At 43.7% G+C, this 14,937-nt stretch overlaps 2 protein-coding genes across 3 annotated transcripts in view; one reads left to right on the forward strand and one right to left on the reverse strand.

Moving 5' to 3' along the window:
* Positions 1 to 3,879, reverse strand: part of rcn3 (reticulocalbin 3, EF-hand calcium binding domain) — a 28,598-nt gene extending 24,719 nt beyond the window's left edge. The window contains exons 1-2 of one of the 2 annotated variants that reach the window (XM_073033583.1): positions 3,752 to 3,879; positions 2,213 to 2,432 (exon numbers count right to left, since the gene is read on the reverse strand). In XM_073033583.1, the coding sequence (XP_072889684.1) occupies positions 2,213 to 2,427 (215 nt within the window). In that variant the 5' untranslated portion in view covers positions 2,428 to 2,432; positions 3,752 to 3,879. Of the gene's footprint in view, positions 1 to 2,212; positions 2,450 to 3,751 lie in introns of those variants that run through there. The other variant, XM_073033584.1, reaches the window with a different exon arrangement.
* Positions 3,880 to 4,306: 427 nt separating this feature from the next.
* The window catches only part of LOC140719075 (F-box only protein 47-like), a 65,776-nt gene continuing 55,145 nt past the window's right edge, over positions 4,307 to 14,937 (forward strand). Inside the window, exon 1 of the mRNA XM_073033450.1 lies at positions 4,307 to 4,400. The gene's annotated coding sequence lies outside the window, so the exon portion shown is untranslated. The remainder of the gene's footprint in view (positions 4,401 to 14,937) is intronic.

Genomic DNA, 14,937 nt, shown 5'->3' on the forward strand with positions numbered 1-14,937 from the left:
TCAAAAGCCTATCAAGCTCGGCTTTAAATATACCCAATGACTTGGTCTGCCCAGCCGTCTGAAGCAATGAATTCCACAGATTCACCATCTGGCTAAAGAAATTCCTCCTCATTTCAGTTCCAAAGGGGCATTCTTGTGTTCTGGTCCTAGACTCACCCACAATAAGAAACATCCACTCTGCCTTAGCCTTTCAATATTTGATAGGTTCCACCCATTCTTCTAAACTCCAGTGAGTACCGACCCAATGCTCCTCGTACCTTCACAAAAAACTTGCAACCTCTGGAAATCCGAGCAATGCACACAAAATGCTGGCGGAACTACGGAAAGAATGTTTCGGGCCGAGACGTCGACTGTTCTCACCCCCTGTAGATGCTGCCTGGCCTCCACTAGCTGGTGTGTGCTCCTCATACCTTAACCCTTTCATTCCCAGAATCATTAATAATAAATGCCGGCAGTGCCTATGACACTCGCATCTCCGCCGCGGTGCGTATTACAGCCCGGGGGGGGTGGGGTGGGGTGGGGGGCAGAGTCTCTTGTTCCTCTGGTTTGTTTGGGGGTGGGGGAGGGCAGTCTCACTGCTAACTCAGCTCAGGGAAGGAAAGGACAGGAAGTAACAGTTCCGCTCACAGAACAATGGAAAGTGAGGAGAGGGCCACACTAACCAGATCCTGCTGACTTAGCCCAAGCACCCAGGGAACATTTGGAATTAATACAAAGTCTCCAGGAAGACGCCAACTGCAGGAAACAAAGCTCGCAATTCCCAATGTGGGAAATTGCACCGGGAAGCAACCTGTCAGCAAGTTGAAGGTGCACCGGTTAATTGAAGATTGCTCAAGATTGTTTAGTGCCATTTCAAAAGTGCAGTGGAGAACGGAATAATCGTTACTCCAGAACTGATGCAACACAGGCACAATAAATATAAATGCACAAGGTTGCTTGTGTGAACATAGAGTGACACTTGGTACAGGAGTGACAGGGTTGAAGAATGCCAAAAGTCACTGAAATCATGCAGCTCATCAAGACCATGACTATTAGTTGTAATTATATTCTCATAAAACAAATATATGTTATCCGCAACTATTTATTGCTTAGTAAAGAGCTAGAGTAACGAGCTGGTGGGAATGCAAGCTGGCAAGGTCAGAGAAAAGATGAAAGATGAGCATTATTTGCCAATCGTGGATTGAAACTTGTCTGAGGATGAGTTGGGGGCAGCCTGCAAGTGTTACAGTCCTGGGGTAACACATCTCACAAACCCTGACCCGCACCTTTGGGAGCAAAGTGGAGCATCGGGGTGAACACACAAGCTCCTTATGGACACTGCTTCATCGCTGATCTCCGGTGATGCAGGGCAGGGAGCTGGGGAACTGAGAGAGACGGGGTGTTTCAGACGGCACACTGGCACTGCGGTTAGCAAAACCGTTTCCTCTGCCAGCAATCAGTGATCAGCTTTAGCTCCCGTCACTGGCTGCCGGGACTTTCACAGGCCGGAGAAAACCTGCAGATGCTGGAAATCCAAAAGCAACTATTGCTGGAGGCCAGGCAGCATCTGTGGAAAAGAGTGAACAGTCGGTGTTTCGGGCGGAAGTTCTTCCTCCACAGATGCTGCCTGGCCTGCTGAGTCCCTCCAGCGTTTTGTGGGTGTTGTTGTAACGGTTTCCCTGTGACTGTGTGGGTTTCCTCCCGGAGCACCAGAATCCTCCCACATTCCGAAAGACGGACGGACCGGTTAGGGAGCTGCGGGCAGGGATGTTGATGCTGGAATCCTGGCACCACTTCGGTTTGTGTTGGTCGCTGACACCAACAATGCATCTCACCATGAGTTCCCATGTACATCAAGCCAATCTGTCTTTAGAGAGTTGTGGGGGGGGGGGGGGTTGGTGTAGCAGGGTGTGTTACGGGTTTGTACATCAGCGGTAGGACTACCCAGGACCGTAACGGCGGGGGTGGGGGGTGGGGGCTAGCGGCTCAGGGGTCACCCCAGGACTGTAACAGTGGGGGGAGGGAGATGGTGTAGGGGTCGCCATGGTGTAATGGGAGGGGGAAGGAAGGGTCGTCCCAGGACTATAACAGTGGGGGGAGGGGCAGTTCAGAGGTCACCCGAGAACCGTAACGGGGGGAGGAGGGGAAGAGGCGGAGCAGGGGTCGCCCCAGGACTGTAATGGAAGGGGGAAGGAAGTTCAGGGGTCGCCCCAGGACGGGTCGGATCGCCTACCCCAGCCTCTCTTTGCTCTCCTCCGGAGTCAGCTGGTCGAAGGTCTTTGCACCCTCTTTGCCCAGGAAGGCCTCGTGGTCGAACTGGTATCCTTTGTCATCTTGGTGCTCCCGTCCGTCCAGGTCCTTGGAGTGGTGCACCCGGTCCTTCTTCTCCGACGTGGGCTTGCACAGTGCCACGACTGCACACATGGCCAGCAGACACACGGACCTCATTATCACTGCGGGAAGCAACACTCGATCACAGTCCACATCATCTACAAATTCATTTTTGCCAATGTCAATAACTTTATTGATAACGCACCCGTGAGGCTTCTACTCAAAATCAAAGTAAATTTACGATAAAAGTGACATTACGTCACTATATGTAACCCGAGATTCACTACAGCTACTTACCGTTAAAAGTTCTAGACATTTCAGGCAACAACTTTCAATGCATATAATATACTTCTCTCTCCTATACTTGGCTCTTTTAACAAATAAATCAAAGCTTTTATTGCAAATTGTATTGCAGAAGGGACGATCAAATCTCTCTCATTTTATCGCTATTTGTTCAGATTTATCTCCCCCTCCCCGGATTAAAGATTTAAATGCCACTAGGTCAATATGCCAAATCCACACCAGGTATATCAAGGAATTAATAATCTTTCACTTGTCCACACAGCAGAAATTATGCCACCAAAGCTTTTCTTTTTTGTAATATGTAGTAATTTTGCATTGTATTGTTAACGCAAAACAATACGGAATAGGTAATTCAATGAGAAGAAATCCGGTTCCAAAATTTAAAATTGCCCTTCCCACAAGAATAATCAATGGATCCTCTCTCCTCTCGTCCACAGAGACGTAAATCTAAAGACAGGTAACGTGAATTTGCAATTAACGCTACATTAATGTTGCTAAATTTATCAAATAGGTTGACCGTTTAAAAAGTCATTAAAACCCACTCGGATTTGAAAACGTGGCTATGAAGATTAATAAGGGAAAATTGTTGCCAGTTTAAGATAACTGTTCATGAGAACCGGTTAATCATCTCTGAAGTCATTGGCTTTATAATAGAATCTGTTATTTTAAATCTGTACCTACTCCGAGCAAACGCTCGGGGTATGTAAAAACGAAGCCTTTACAAACTTGGGAGGGTTTTGCAAATTCTCAGTTCGATTTTAACACCACAAATCAGTTAATTCGTTACCACACAACTCTTTGAAAAGTTTTGAAAAGAATTCTGCGTCCTCCCAAAACTCTAATTTGAATTTTAACCAAACCAACACTATCAATACACATCCTACAAGTTTAAAGATCACTGAATTGTGCAGGAACTTTATAAGTTGCAACAAAAATCAAAACCCGATATCTCTCAGAAAATGAATGAATTTCACATAATCGATAAAAAAGCATAATACGAATTAAACTAATACTGTAAATAAAAATGATATTGCAAGCTTCAGAACCTTCATCAAAATTCTGGAGGAAAATAAACCCAAAACCTTTCTAATACGTTAAAAGCTCCCGTTGTCTAATTGAAAGAAACAAATAATCTTACCAGTTTTATCAATAATTGTGATAAGATGTTGGAATTATCACACACCGCTCCTGAATAAACTTGTACAGCGAATAGAAGAGAGTTTGCAAAAATAAGCCAATTAACGGTTACGTTACTTTAGGTATTTGGGCTCCCAAATATGTCACAGTCTCTACGATTGGTCGATATCTTTAGCGTTCACTAAGTGGTTTCCGAATGGCTAGGAATCGCCACGTTGACATGGAAATGAGTTACTACGCTTGCATATTAATCGCGTTGCCTTCTGGCACTTGTAGTTCTTTAAATGAAATAGACTTTGCAAACAAAAGAAAGATTACGTTTATAAGCACAGTTAAGGAACCTAATCAAAAAATTTAAATTAAAAGGAAAAAAAATCCATTATCAATCGACATTTCATCTATCCAGTCTGATAAGGTTTGCCTTTGAGCAATGTTCTTCTTACCCAATGAAACGTCAGGAATTCGGCGCAGCTCCGCCCGTTTCTGTAGAGCTAACCAATCGCCATTGGCTAAGGTCCTACCCCGCCGCTGATTGGCTGATTGGGTTTGGGCGGGAGGTGGGCCGGCGGGGAGCTGTTCGCGGGCGCGACGGTGGAGCCCAGCGGCGCCGAAAGTCCAACAACCCAAATTAATGACAATAGGCGCAAAAAGTGAGTCTTAAAGGTACAGACCAAAAGATTACACGGGTAGGCGGTAGCTTTGGTTCGAACAAAAAAAACGGCGAGGAATCAAAACACAATCGAGTCAAATTGAACACGTTTATTCTCCAAATTTCTTCAAGTAAAGAGCCCTTGGTTTTCCTGTCAGAATGGTCTGTGTTTTGCCAGGTTGAGCCCTGCAGAAGCTGGCTGGCGAGGGAGGCCTGTTGGTGCAGAACGAGCCTTGGAGGCCAATGCAGCCCCCTGCAGCAAAGTTCTGGGTGGCTGCAGGTCAAAGTGGAGGGAAAACCTATAAAAATGCAGAATTGGAAGCTGGTTTATTAACGCCATATGTACCGAGAGACAGTGTAAAGCTTGCACAGTCATCCATACAGATCATTTTATTGCATCAGTACACCGAGGTAATGCAAAAGAAAACAATAGCAGAATGCAGAATAAAGTATTATTAGTGCAGGCAGGCAGGCAAGCCATCTTGAGTTAAGTGTCTGACCAAGAGTCTGGTAACAGCAGGACAGAGGCGGCCCTCCAGTCTGGTGGTGAATGTTCTGGAGCTTGTATGTCCTCTGCCTTGATGGAAGGGGAAGAAGGGAGAGTGACTTGGGTAGGTGAGGTCCTTGATTATATTGGGTGAGTGAGTGAGATGTGTGGACGGACTCCGTAGAAGGGAATCGACGGTCTGAGCCGTGCCCACAACTCTGCAGGAAGATGGTGGGCAGCTCCTCAGGAACCAATCAAAGCTGTTAATTGGCTTTTTAAAACTTTTTTTTAACCATTGCAAGACTCTGCTGGGCATTAATGTAATGCCCTGGTTTAAGACTATGCTTTATTAATATAGTAATGTTGTTGGGTATCATACTTTCTCAACATGCAATGTGTTCCTTTAATTGGGTATTTCATTTTGCAGGTTAAAATAAAAATTCAGTTGAGAATTAGCCAATAGGATTTGTCTTGGGAACATTCTAGAGAGAGTGCGGGGAAATAGAACAGGGAGCCATTTTCTGGAGGTGGCGAGGGGCCGAAGAAGGAGAAAGGAAAAGGTTGCAGAAGAACCTGGTGGAATGCTCACAGACGCATCTGGAAGGACAGATACCACTGTCGGAAAATCCTCATGGAGATATCACAGAGCATGTTCTGATAATTTTTTGTTAGCTAGTTAGCGCGTGGCATTTGAGGAAGTTTGATGCCTTTTTCCTTGGCTGTGGCGTGGATATTTATTTATGCTTCTTTTGGACTGGGTTTTCAGGCAAAATTGTTTCAGTACCATGAGTAAACAAAGTGAAGCAAACTGGATTGATTACTCTCCAATGAGCTCCAACGATTACATGCACGTTATAGACTAATAAATATATACTGACACACCCATGCAAATTTACTGTTTGCCAGGAAGCAATAGTTTAAATTACACCAGAATTAGATCAGAATTGTTTTGACAAAATATTTTAAACTATTAACGAACAAAATAATGCAAAGAGCCTACAATTTTGCAAACATGCTGGAAATTCAAGCAACACACACAAAATGCTGGTAGAATGCAGCAGGCCAGGCAGCATCTATAGGAAGAATACAGTCAACATTTCGGGTCGAGACCCTTCATCAGGACTAAGGGAAAAAAGAGATAGTAAGAGAATGGGGAGGGGGAGATCCAAAATGATAGGAGAAGACAGGAGGGGGACAGATGAAGCCAAGAGCTGGGAAGTTGATTGGCAAAAGGGATACAGAGCTGGAGAAGGAGAGGATCATAGAACGGAAGGCCTTGGAAGAAAGAAAGGGGGAGGAGAACACCAGAGGAAGATGGAGAACAGGCAAGGAGTTATTGTGAGAGGGAAAGAGAGGAAAAAAAGGAAAAAGAAAAAAAAAATAAACTAATAAATGGATGGGGTAAGAAGGGGAGGAAGGGCAACGGAAATTAGAGAAATCCTTGCTTGTGCCATCAGGTTGGAGGCTACCCAGACGGAATATAAGGTGTTGTTCCTCCAACCTGAGTGTGGCTTCATCTCAACAGTAGAGGAGGCCAAGGATAGATATATCAGAATGGGAATGGGACGTGGAATTAATATGTGTGGCCACTGGGAGATCCTGCTTTCTCTGGCGGACCGAGCGTAGGTGTTCAGCGAAACGGTCTCCCAGTCTGTGTCGGGTCTCACCAATGTATAAAAGGCCACACCGGGAGCACCGGACGCAGTATACCACAGCAGCCGACTCACAGGTGAAGTGTTGCCTCACCTGGAAGGACTGTCTGGGGCCCTGAATGGTGGTGAGGGAGGAAGTGTAAGGGCAGGTGTAGCACTTGTTCTATTTACAAGGATAAGTGCCAGGAGGGAGATCGGTGGGAAAGGATGGGAGGAATGAATGGATCAGGGAGTCGTGTAAGGAGCAATCCCTGCGGAAAGCAGAAAGGGGAGAGTGAAAGAAGTGCTTGATGGTGGGATCCCGTTGGAGGTGGTGGAAGTTACGGAGAATTATACGTTGGACCCAGAGGCTGGTTGGTTGGTAGGTGACAAGAGGAACCCTATCCCGAGTTGGGTGGTGGGAGGATGGGGTGAGAGCAGACGTGCATGAAATGAGAGAGATGCGTCTGAGGGCAGAGTTGATGGTTCCTTTCTTCCTTTCTTTAAAAAAGGAAGACACCTCCTTCGTCCTGGAATGAAAAGCCTCATTCTGAGAGCAGATGTGGCGGAGATGGAGGAATTGAGAGAAGGGGATGGCATTTTTACAAGTAACAGGGTGGAGAAGCGGGAGTCATAGAAGTGGACAGAAGGCCATGGAAAAAAGAAGGGGAGAAGAGCACCAGAGGGAGGCTATTCTGGCCTTTTATATCAGACTTCCCCTTCTCTAGCCCTGTATCTCTTTCACCAACCAACTTCCCAGTTCTTTACTTCATCCCTCCCCCTCCCGGTTTCACCTACCTATCACCTTGTCTTTCTTTCTGCCCTCCCCCACCTTTTAAATTTACTCATCAGTTTTTTTCCTCCAGTCCTGCCGAAGGGTTTCAGCCCGAAACGACGACTGTACTTTTTTCCATGGAGGGTGCCTGGTCTGCTGAGTTCCTCCAGCATTTTGTGTGTGATACATGTAACAGTACTGCTTTCCCTTAAAGAAACATCCAAACTTCTATGTGTTGTGTTTACCCAAACGATATTTACCCTGGACATGTTTATTTATTGGAAATGACCTTCTCATTATTATTCATTGTAGGGTTAGATTGCTGCTAGGTTGACTTCACAGTAATAGCTAACCCACTACGAGCCTATGGTGAGAGGGTTACATTAAGAACTGAAAGTACTGCAGGTCTACCCCATCAGTGAGTTGCTCACTGGCAGAGAAACTGAAGGAGCTGAACTTGGTCCAGACTGTGTTGCTGCCTGCTACAGGAAAGCATCAGAGGCGGTATCCAGTCTAACAGTGAGTGATTGCCTCAATCGATTCCTTGTGATCGTAAGAGCCTGTTGGACATTGTGATGTGGTATGCTGTAAGTCTGATTCACTGGTTTATTGGTGGCACCAATGGTGGGGGAGCTGCGTAGCCTTGATTTTAGAGAGGACTGGGCTTCAAGCTGCAGAGTGTTGCCTGTTGGCATCCGTCCAGGAGAGAGTCGTCGGAGTCAGTGGAGGCGGTGCTGCTCTCCAGTGTGCGCTCAGCAGAAAACAAGCTGTATTGTGTTGGACTGCAGACCTTCATGGACTCAGGGACTGGGACTGTATGTTTTTTGTGACTGTGTGGTTACTGCTGTCCTATGTGTGCTATATGTGCCTTGTGCTGTGCATGACTGTTGGTGCTGTGTTTTGTACCTTGGCCCTGGAGGAATGCTGATTCATGTGGCTGAATACATGGGTATTCATGTATGGTGGAATGACAATTAAACTTGAACTTGAACTCTTGGACAGAGCTTGCTGTACCAACCTGTGATTCATCTGGATATGATACTTCCTGCAGTGCATCTGTAAAAATTGGTGAGGGTCAATGGGGACATACCAAAAACTGCAAAAAACTAAAACTGAAATAAAAACAAACAACTGGTAACACATATTAGGTCTAGCAGTCTTATGAAGATAAAACAGTTGAATTTTTTTTGTGTGTGTCCCTGGTTTATTATTTTCATGTGCACTGAGATTCAGTGATAAGCTTTGCTTTGCATGCAGCATGCCATTCATAGTGATCATTTCATCAGCTCAATCATGGGCGGTAGCCTTCCCAGCATCAAGGATGTCCTCAAAATCCTGTGTGTCAAAAAGGTGGCATCCATCATTAAGGACCCCCATCATGAGCCTGAAAACACACTCAGCAGCTTTCTGAATGGACAATGAACCCATGTACACTACCTCACTATTGTTTCCTTTTTTTTGCTCTTGTTTTGCACTACTTATTTTTAAAAAATATATATTTCTTACTGTAATCTATAGCTTTTTTATTATGTAGTGCTATATAGTGCTGCTGCAAAACAACATATTTCACAACATAGGCCAATGATAGTAAATCTCATTCTGATATCATTGCATTGAGGTACAAGGGGAAAACAACAGAATGCAGAATAAATTTACAGTTTCACAGAAGATGCAGTACAGCAGACAATAATGTGCAATCAATAATGAGGACAAAATCAGGTTTAATATCACTGGCATTTGTCATGAAATTTTGTTTTATGGTAGCAGTACATTGAAATACATAATAAAAAAATCAAATTAGAATAAGAAATATGTGTATTATATAAAGGAAATAGTGCAAAAAAAGAGCAAAAAATAGTGAGATAGTGTTCATGGGTGAGTTCATTGTCCATTCAGAAATCTAATGGTGGAGGGAAAGAAGCTGCTCCTGAAATGTTGAATGTGCACCTTCAGGCTCCTGTACCTCTTTGATGGTAGCAATGAAAAGAAGGCATGTCCTGGGTGACTGATTCCTTAATAATTCTAGCCGCCTTCTTGAAGCATTGCCTTTTGAAGGTGTCCTCAATGCTGGGGAGGGTAGTGCCCATGATGGAGCTGATTGAATTTACAACTTTCTATAGCTTTTTCCAATCCTGTACAGAGGCCCCCCAAACCAGACAGTGATGCAACCAGCTAGAATGATCTCCACGGTGCACTTGTCAAAGTTTGCACTTTAGTGACATACCAAGTACCCTCAAACATCTTATGAAATATAGCCGCTGTTGGGCCTTATTTGTAATTGCATCAATATGTTTGGCCCAGGATAGATCTTCAGAAATGTTGACACCCAGAAACTTGAAATTGTTCACTGCTGATCCCTCAATGGTGACCTGTGCGTTCCCTTTTTTTCCCTTCCTGAAGCCCACAATCAATTCCTTGGTCTTACTGACATTGAGTGCAAAATTGTTGTTGGAAAACCAACCAATCAGCTCATCTATCTCGCGCCTGTACGCCTCCTCGTCACCATCTGAATTTCTGTCAACAATAGTGTCATTGGGAAATTCATAGATGGCGTTTGACCTGTGCTTAGCCACACAGTCGTGGGTGTGGAGCAATGGGCTAAGCATGCACCTTGAGGTGCTCTGGTGTTGATTATCAGTAAGGTGAAGATGTTATTTCCAATCTGCACAGGCTGCTATCCTCGTGAGATGTCGAGAATCCCGTTGTAGAGGGAAGTGCAGATGCCCAGGTTTTGGAGCCTGTTAATTAGAACTGAGGGTATGATTGCTTTATATGCTGAGCTGTAGTCAATAAACCTCACCTGACATAGGCATTGCAATTGATCCAAGATTTGAGTGGAGAGCAAGTGAGATTGCACCCCCTATAGACCTATTGTGCTGTTAGGCAAATTGCAAATTGTGATTTCGAGTCCACTTTGTCATACTAGGAGACTATTCAATAATCTTATGACAGCAGAGAGGCTGCCTGGCCCCCAAGTTGCAGAATTCTGTCTTTATGTGGCTTAGCACATAGTGCTCCTTTTGCAAGTTCATCACTCAGTTCACATAATGATTATTAGGAGTCATAAGGGACTGGAAATACTTGAATCTGGAGCAACAAATACATTGCTAGAAGGAAGGAGTTTGACCTGAAATGTTAACTGCCCATTTCCCTTCAGAATCCTGCTTGAACCACAGACTCTCTTCAGCAGAGAGCATTTTTCCTCAGGAAGTACTGCTTTCCCACCTCCCTCCTTCTTACTCTGGCTTCTGCTCCCTTCCTTTCCAGTTCTGATTAAGGATCTCGGACTGAAATGTTGACTGTTGATTCCTCTCCATAGATGCTGCCTGGCCTGCTGAGTTCCTCCAGCATTTTGTGTTACTTAAGCAATTTTGCTGTTTTTGTGAGATTGTTGTGCAGTGGCTACTGAAACAGGTTCGGAGTTAAACAGGTTTATCTCACTGATTATAAAGCACTTGGAGACATCCTTAAAGGGATGCAGAAGGCAATCTTTTCATTACATGCAACCTCCTAGGATTTATTGTTGCAGTTGATAAATAGATAAACATTTTTTATATATCTGGTGTTGGGAAATGAACCTGGTCAGGTGTCAGATCTCTTGGTGGGAGAGCATTTTGGAAGTAGTGATCACAACTCTATCTCCTTTACCATAGCATTGGCAAGGGATAGAAGCAGACAATTTGGGAAAACATTTAATTGGGATAGGAGAAATATGATGATATTAGGCAGGAACCAGGGACCATAAATTGGGAGCAGATGTTCTCAGGGAAATGCACGGCAGTAATGTGGCAAATGTTCAGGGAACATTTGCATGGCCTTCTACATAGGTATGTTCCATTGGGGCAGGGAAAGGATGGTAGGATAAAAGAACCATGGTGTACAAAGGATGTGAAAAATCTAGTTAAGAAGAAAAGAAAAGCTTATGAAAGGTTCGAGAAACTTGGTACTTGATAGAGTTCTAGAAAATTACAAGACTGCCAGGAAGGAGCTTAAGAATGAAAATAGGAGAGCTAGAAGGGACCTCTGGTGATTATCTTTGCATCATTAATAGGGACGGGAGAAGTACCGGTGGATTGAAGGGTTGCAAATGATCCCTTGTTCGAGAAAGGGAGAAGAGGTAACCCAGGAAATTATAGACCAGTGAGTCTTACTTCAGTGGTGGGCAATTTGTTGGCGAAGATCCTGAGAGGCAGGATTTATGGCATTTGGAGAAACATAATCTGATTAGGGATAGTCAGCATGGCTTTGTCAAGGGCAGGTCGCGCCTTACAAGCCTGATTGAATATTTTGAGGATATAACAAGACACATTGATGAAGGTTGAGCAGTGGATGTACTGTATATGGATTTCAGTAAGGTGCTTGATAAGGTTCGTCATGCAAGGCTCCTTCAGAAAGGAAGGAGACCTTGCTTTGTGGATCCAGAATTGACTTGGCCACAGAAGGCAAAGGGTGGTTGTAGATGGTTCGTATTCTGCATGGGGGTTGGTGACTAGTGGTGTTCTGCAGGGATCTGTTCTGGGACCCCTCCTGGAAGGGTGGGTTAGTAAATTTGCTGATAACACAAAGGTTAGGGGTGTTGTGGATAGTCTAGAGGGTTGTCAGAGGTTATAGCAGAACATTGGTAGGATGCAGAACTGGGCTGAGAAGTGGCAGATGGAATTCAACCCAGGTAAGTGTGAAGAGGTTCATTTTGGTAGGTTAAATTTGAAGACAGAATATAGTATTAATGATAAGACTCTTGGCAGTGCCGAGGATCAAAGAGATCTTGTGATCTGTGTCCATGGGACACTCAAAGCTGATGCGCAGGCTGGCAGTGTTGTTAAGAAGGCATATGATGTGTTGGCCTTCATCAACCATGGAATTGAGTTCAACAACCATGAGGTAATGTTACAGCTATATTAAGACCTTACCCCGCTCGGAGTACTGTGTTCAGTTCTGGTCACCTCATTACAGGAAGGATGTGGATACTATAGAGAGAGTGCAGAGGAGATTTACAAGGATGTTGCCTGGATTGGAGAGTTTGCTTTATGGGAATAGGTCGAGTTAACTTGGCCTTTTCTCCTTGGAGCAACGGAGGATGAGAGGTGACCTGATAGAAGTATATAAGATGATGAAAGGCATTGATCGTGTAGGTAGCCAGAGGCTTTTTCCCAGGGCCGAAATGGCTAACATGAAGGGGCATAGTTGTTAGGTGCTTGGAAGTAGGTACAGAGGGGATGTCAGGGTAAGTGTTTCACACAGAGAGTGGTGAGTGTGTGGAATGGGCTGCCAGCAACAGTGGTGGAGGCGGATACAATAGGCTCTTAAGAGACTTAGATAGGTACGTGGAGCTTAGAAAAATAGTTGGCTATGTGGTAGGGTAATTCTAGGCAGTTTGTTCAGTAGGTTACATGGTCAGCAAAACATTGTGGGCTGAAGGGCCTGTAATGTGCTGTAGATTTCTATGTTCTATGTATGCTTACTGTTTAACATCTTCTCATAATAGTTCGCTGTGATTTATTTTGTCTGTTTTTAAAACTGAATATGCAAAAGTTAAATTTACAATTGAGGCCCTCTGTTGGTCAGGGTCAACCATGGTTGTTGTGTCCTAGCTGTCTATGTATACGTGTCAGGGCAGTATGATTTGGAGAGCAAGCTGATGCCAATGTAACAGGCTCCCCCTCTCCACGTAACTGATGAACACAAAAGAATGGTAGAGACTGTTATAGTTTGGTACCGGCAGCGTTGCAGTAGTTGCCAGTCAGCGTTGAACTCAACTTAGGCCTGCTTTAGGGACTCCAGCTCCTGAGTTTCCCACTGGGGTTTACTCCTGATGCCTTCCCCATAAGTAGGTATAGCTTTAAGGCAGTGGAGATTTGAAATCAGAGTCTTCCTTCTCCTAGATGAACTACCAACCACGGCTGACGAGTTCCATCTGCCCGAAGCAACTGGTTTATGTGCCAGTAACCAGCCCTTACCCCTTCTGTCAGTAGAAATGGTTCTGCTGGGCTTAGCAGCTGTGCCACGAGTATAAGACAATTGGACATGGATTAGAAGGATTTAGAAGGTTATAGACCAGATGCTGGAAAAGGCAGCTAGCTTGAATGGGTTGACATGGACCAGTTGGGCTGAAGGGTTGTCTCTGCACTGTATGACTCTAATTTTAACTATCAGCTTTATGTTTAAATTGCTGTGTTCAATTTTCCTCTTTTCTTGCCACTCTCTTGATTTTGTGATGTTAGATACCCGTGATGGCTGACTGGGTTAGTTTAACCTCTCACTTTTAAACCTGAAAATGCTGCTATATTCTGTTACAGACAAAGATCCGAAAGGTGTCCTGTTGTTTCATCATACCCCTGAAAGACTCACCTCAGGTGAATAAGACAGAGATCAAGATACTGGTTCAGCAGATGTAAAGACAACTTAATTAGCAAAAGAAATCGTAATGCAGGGAAAACAAAATTTTTTGCTGCAGTAAGTGGATATAAATGACAATACCTGTAACAATTTATCACAGGAGGAGATCATAGACCGACAGTATATCATCCTGATTATATAAAAATAAAATTGATACTTGTTATCAATGTGTGAATTTGGTGGGGAGGGGGGGGAGACTGATGAATGGAGGGAGAATAGAGTACAGTACAAGGGAAGTAATGGAGAACCTGATTGTTATGTAGGCTGCAATAGATTTGATGGGCTGAAATGGTATCTTTCTGTGCTGTATGCACGTTCCTATTTCCTTAACAATATTAACTTCTGTCTCTCCCTCAAGGTATTCTTTAACTTGATTTTATCACTTTTAAGATTTTGCTTCTAGCCTGCATTATAATTAAAATAGGGAGAAGACTGCGCTTGCAAGTTTTAAAGGATCTTTCCCCATGGTGCAAAATCTGCTCTTTTGATGCTATTTTTATTTAACACAGATTACTGAAACCTTTTGTTAGTGGATAAGGAGGACAGTAATATGCTGGGGATGGTTTCAGGATCTTAATGAAACATGCAAACTATTTCAGTGACAATTATTTTGCAACACCTGTTAACAATTCCACAAAGTGCCCCAATATGTAGAACACTGGAAACAAGCAATGAACTATTTTGTATTGACAGATATGCATTAAAATAACAATTTAAATTATACATTCCCCAATGATATATTGTAAATAATCCTTCATTTTGATTATTGGTGAGGAGCAACAGTTTAGTGTTAAAGAAAACAACAGTAAGTCTAAAGCTAATGGATTATATTTAGTTCGATCTAATGTCAAGCAGTGCTTTATATATACTTCAAAGCTTGGTACCCATGTGAAAATGTTGTATAGAAAAATTGTGCTACAAGGAAGCTGGACTTGAGCCACAGATTTCTTCTGAAAGAAATGACATGCCCAGCAATGGGCTATTTGGGCTTCAAGCTTTATCTGAATGTGAAGAAAATTACAGCTATGTAAATCCAATTTTGGTTGTACTCTTAATAAAGTCCTTTGATGAGTTCAATTACAGGTTAAAACTCTTTAGTCTGTTATCCTTGGGATCTGACTGGTGCCAGACCATAGCAAATCCAGACAACAGAAATTGGCCCCAGTTGTCTTCCTTGAGCAGGAGAACTATTTTTACTTCAAAGTATAAACTTACTTGGTCACTTAAGGTTCGAAGAACTGTCTGAAAC

Source organism: Hemitrygon akajei, chromosome 31, assembly GCF_048418815.1.
Source record: "Hemitrygon akajei chromosome 31, sHemAka1.3, whole genome shotgun sequence".
Lineage (NCBI taxonomy): Eukaryota > Metazoa > Chordata > Chondrichthyes > Myliobatiformes > Dasyatidae > Hemitrygon > Hemitrygon akajei.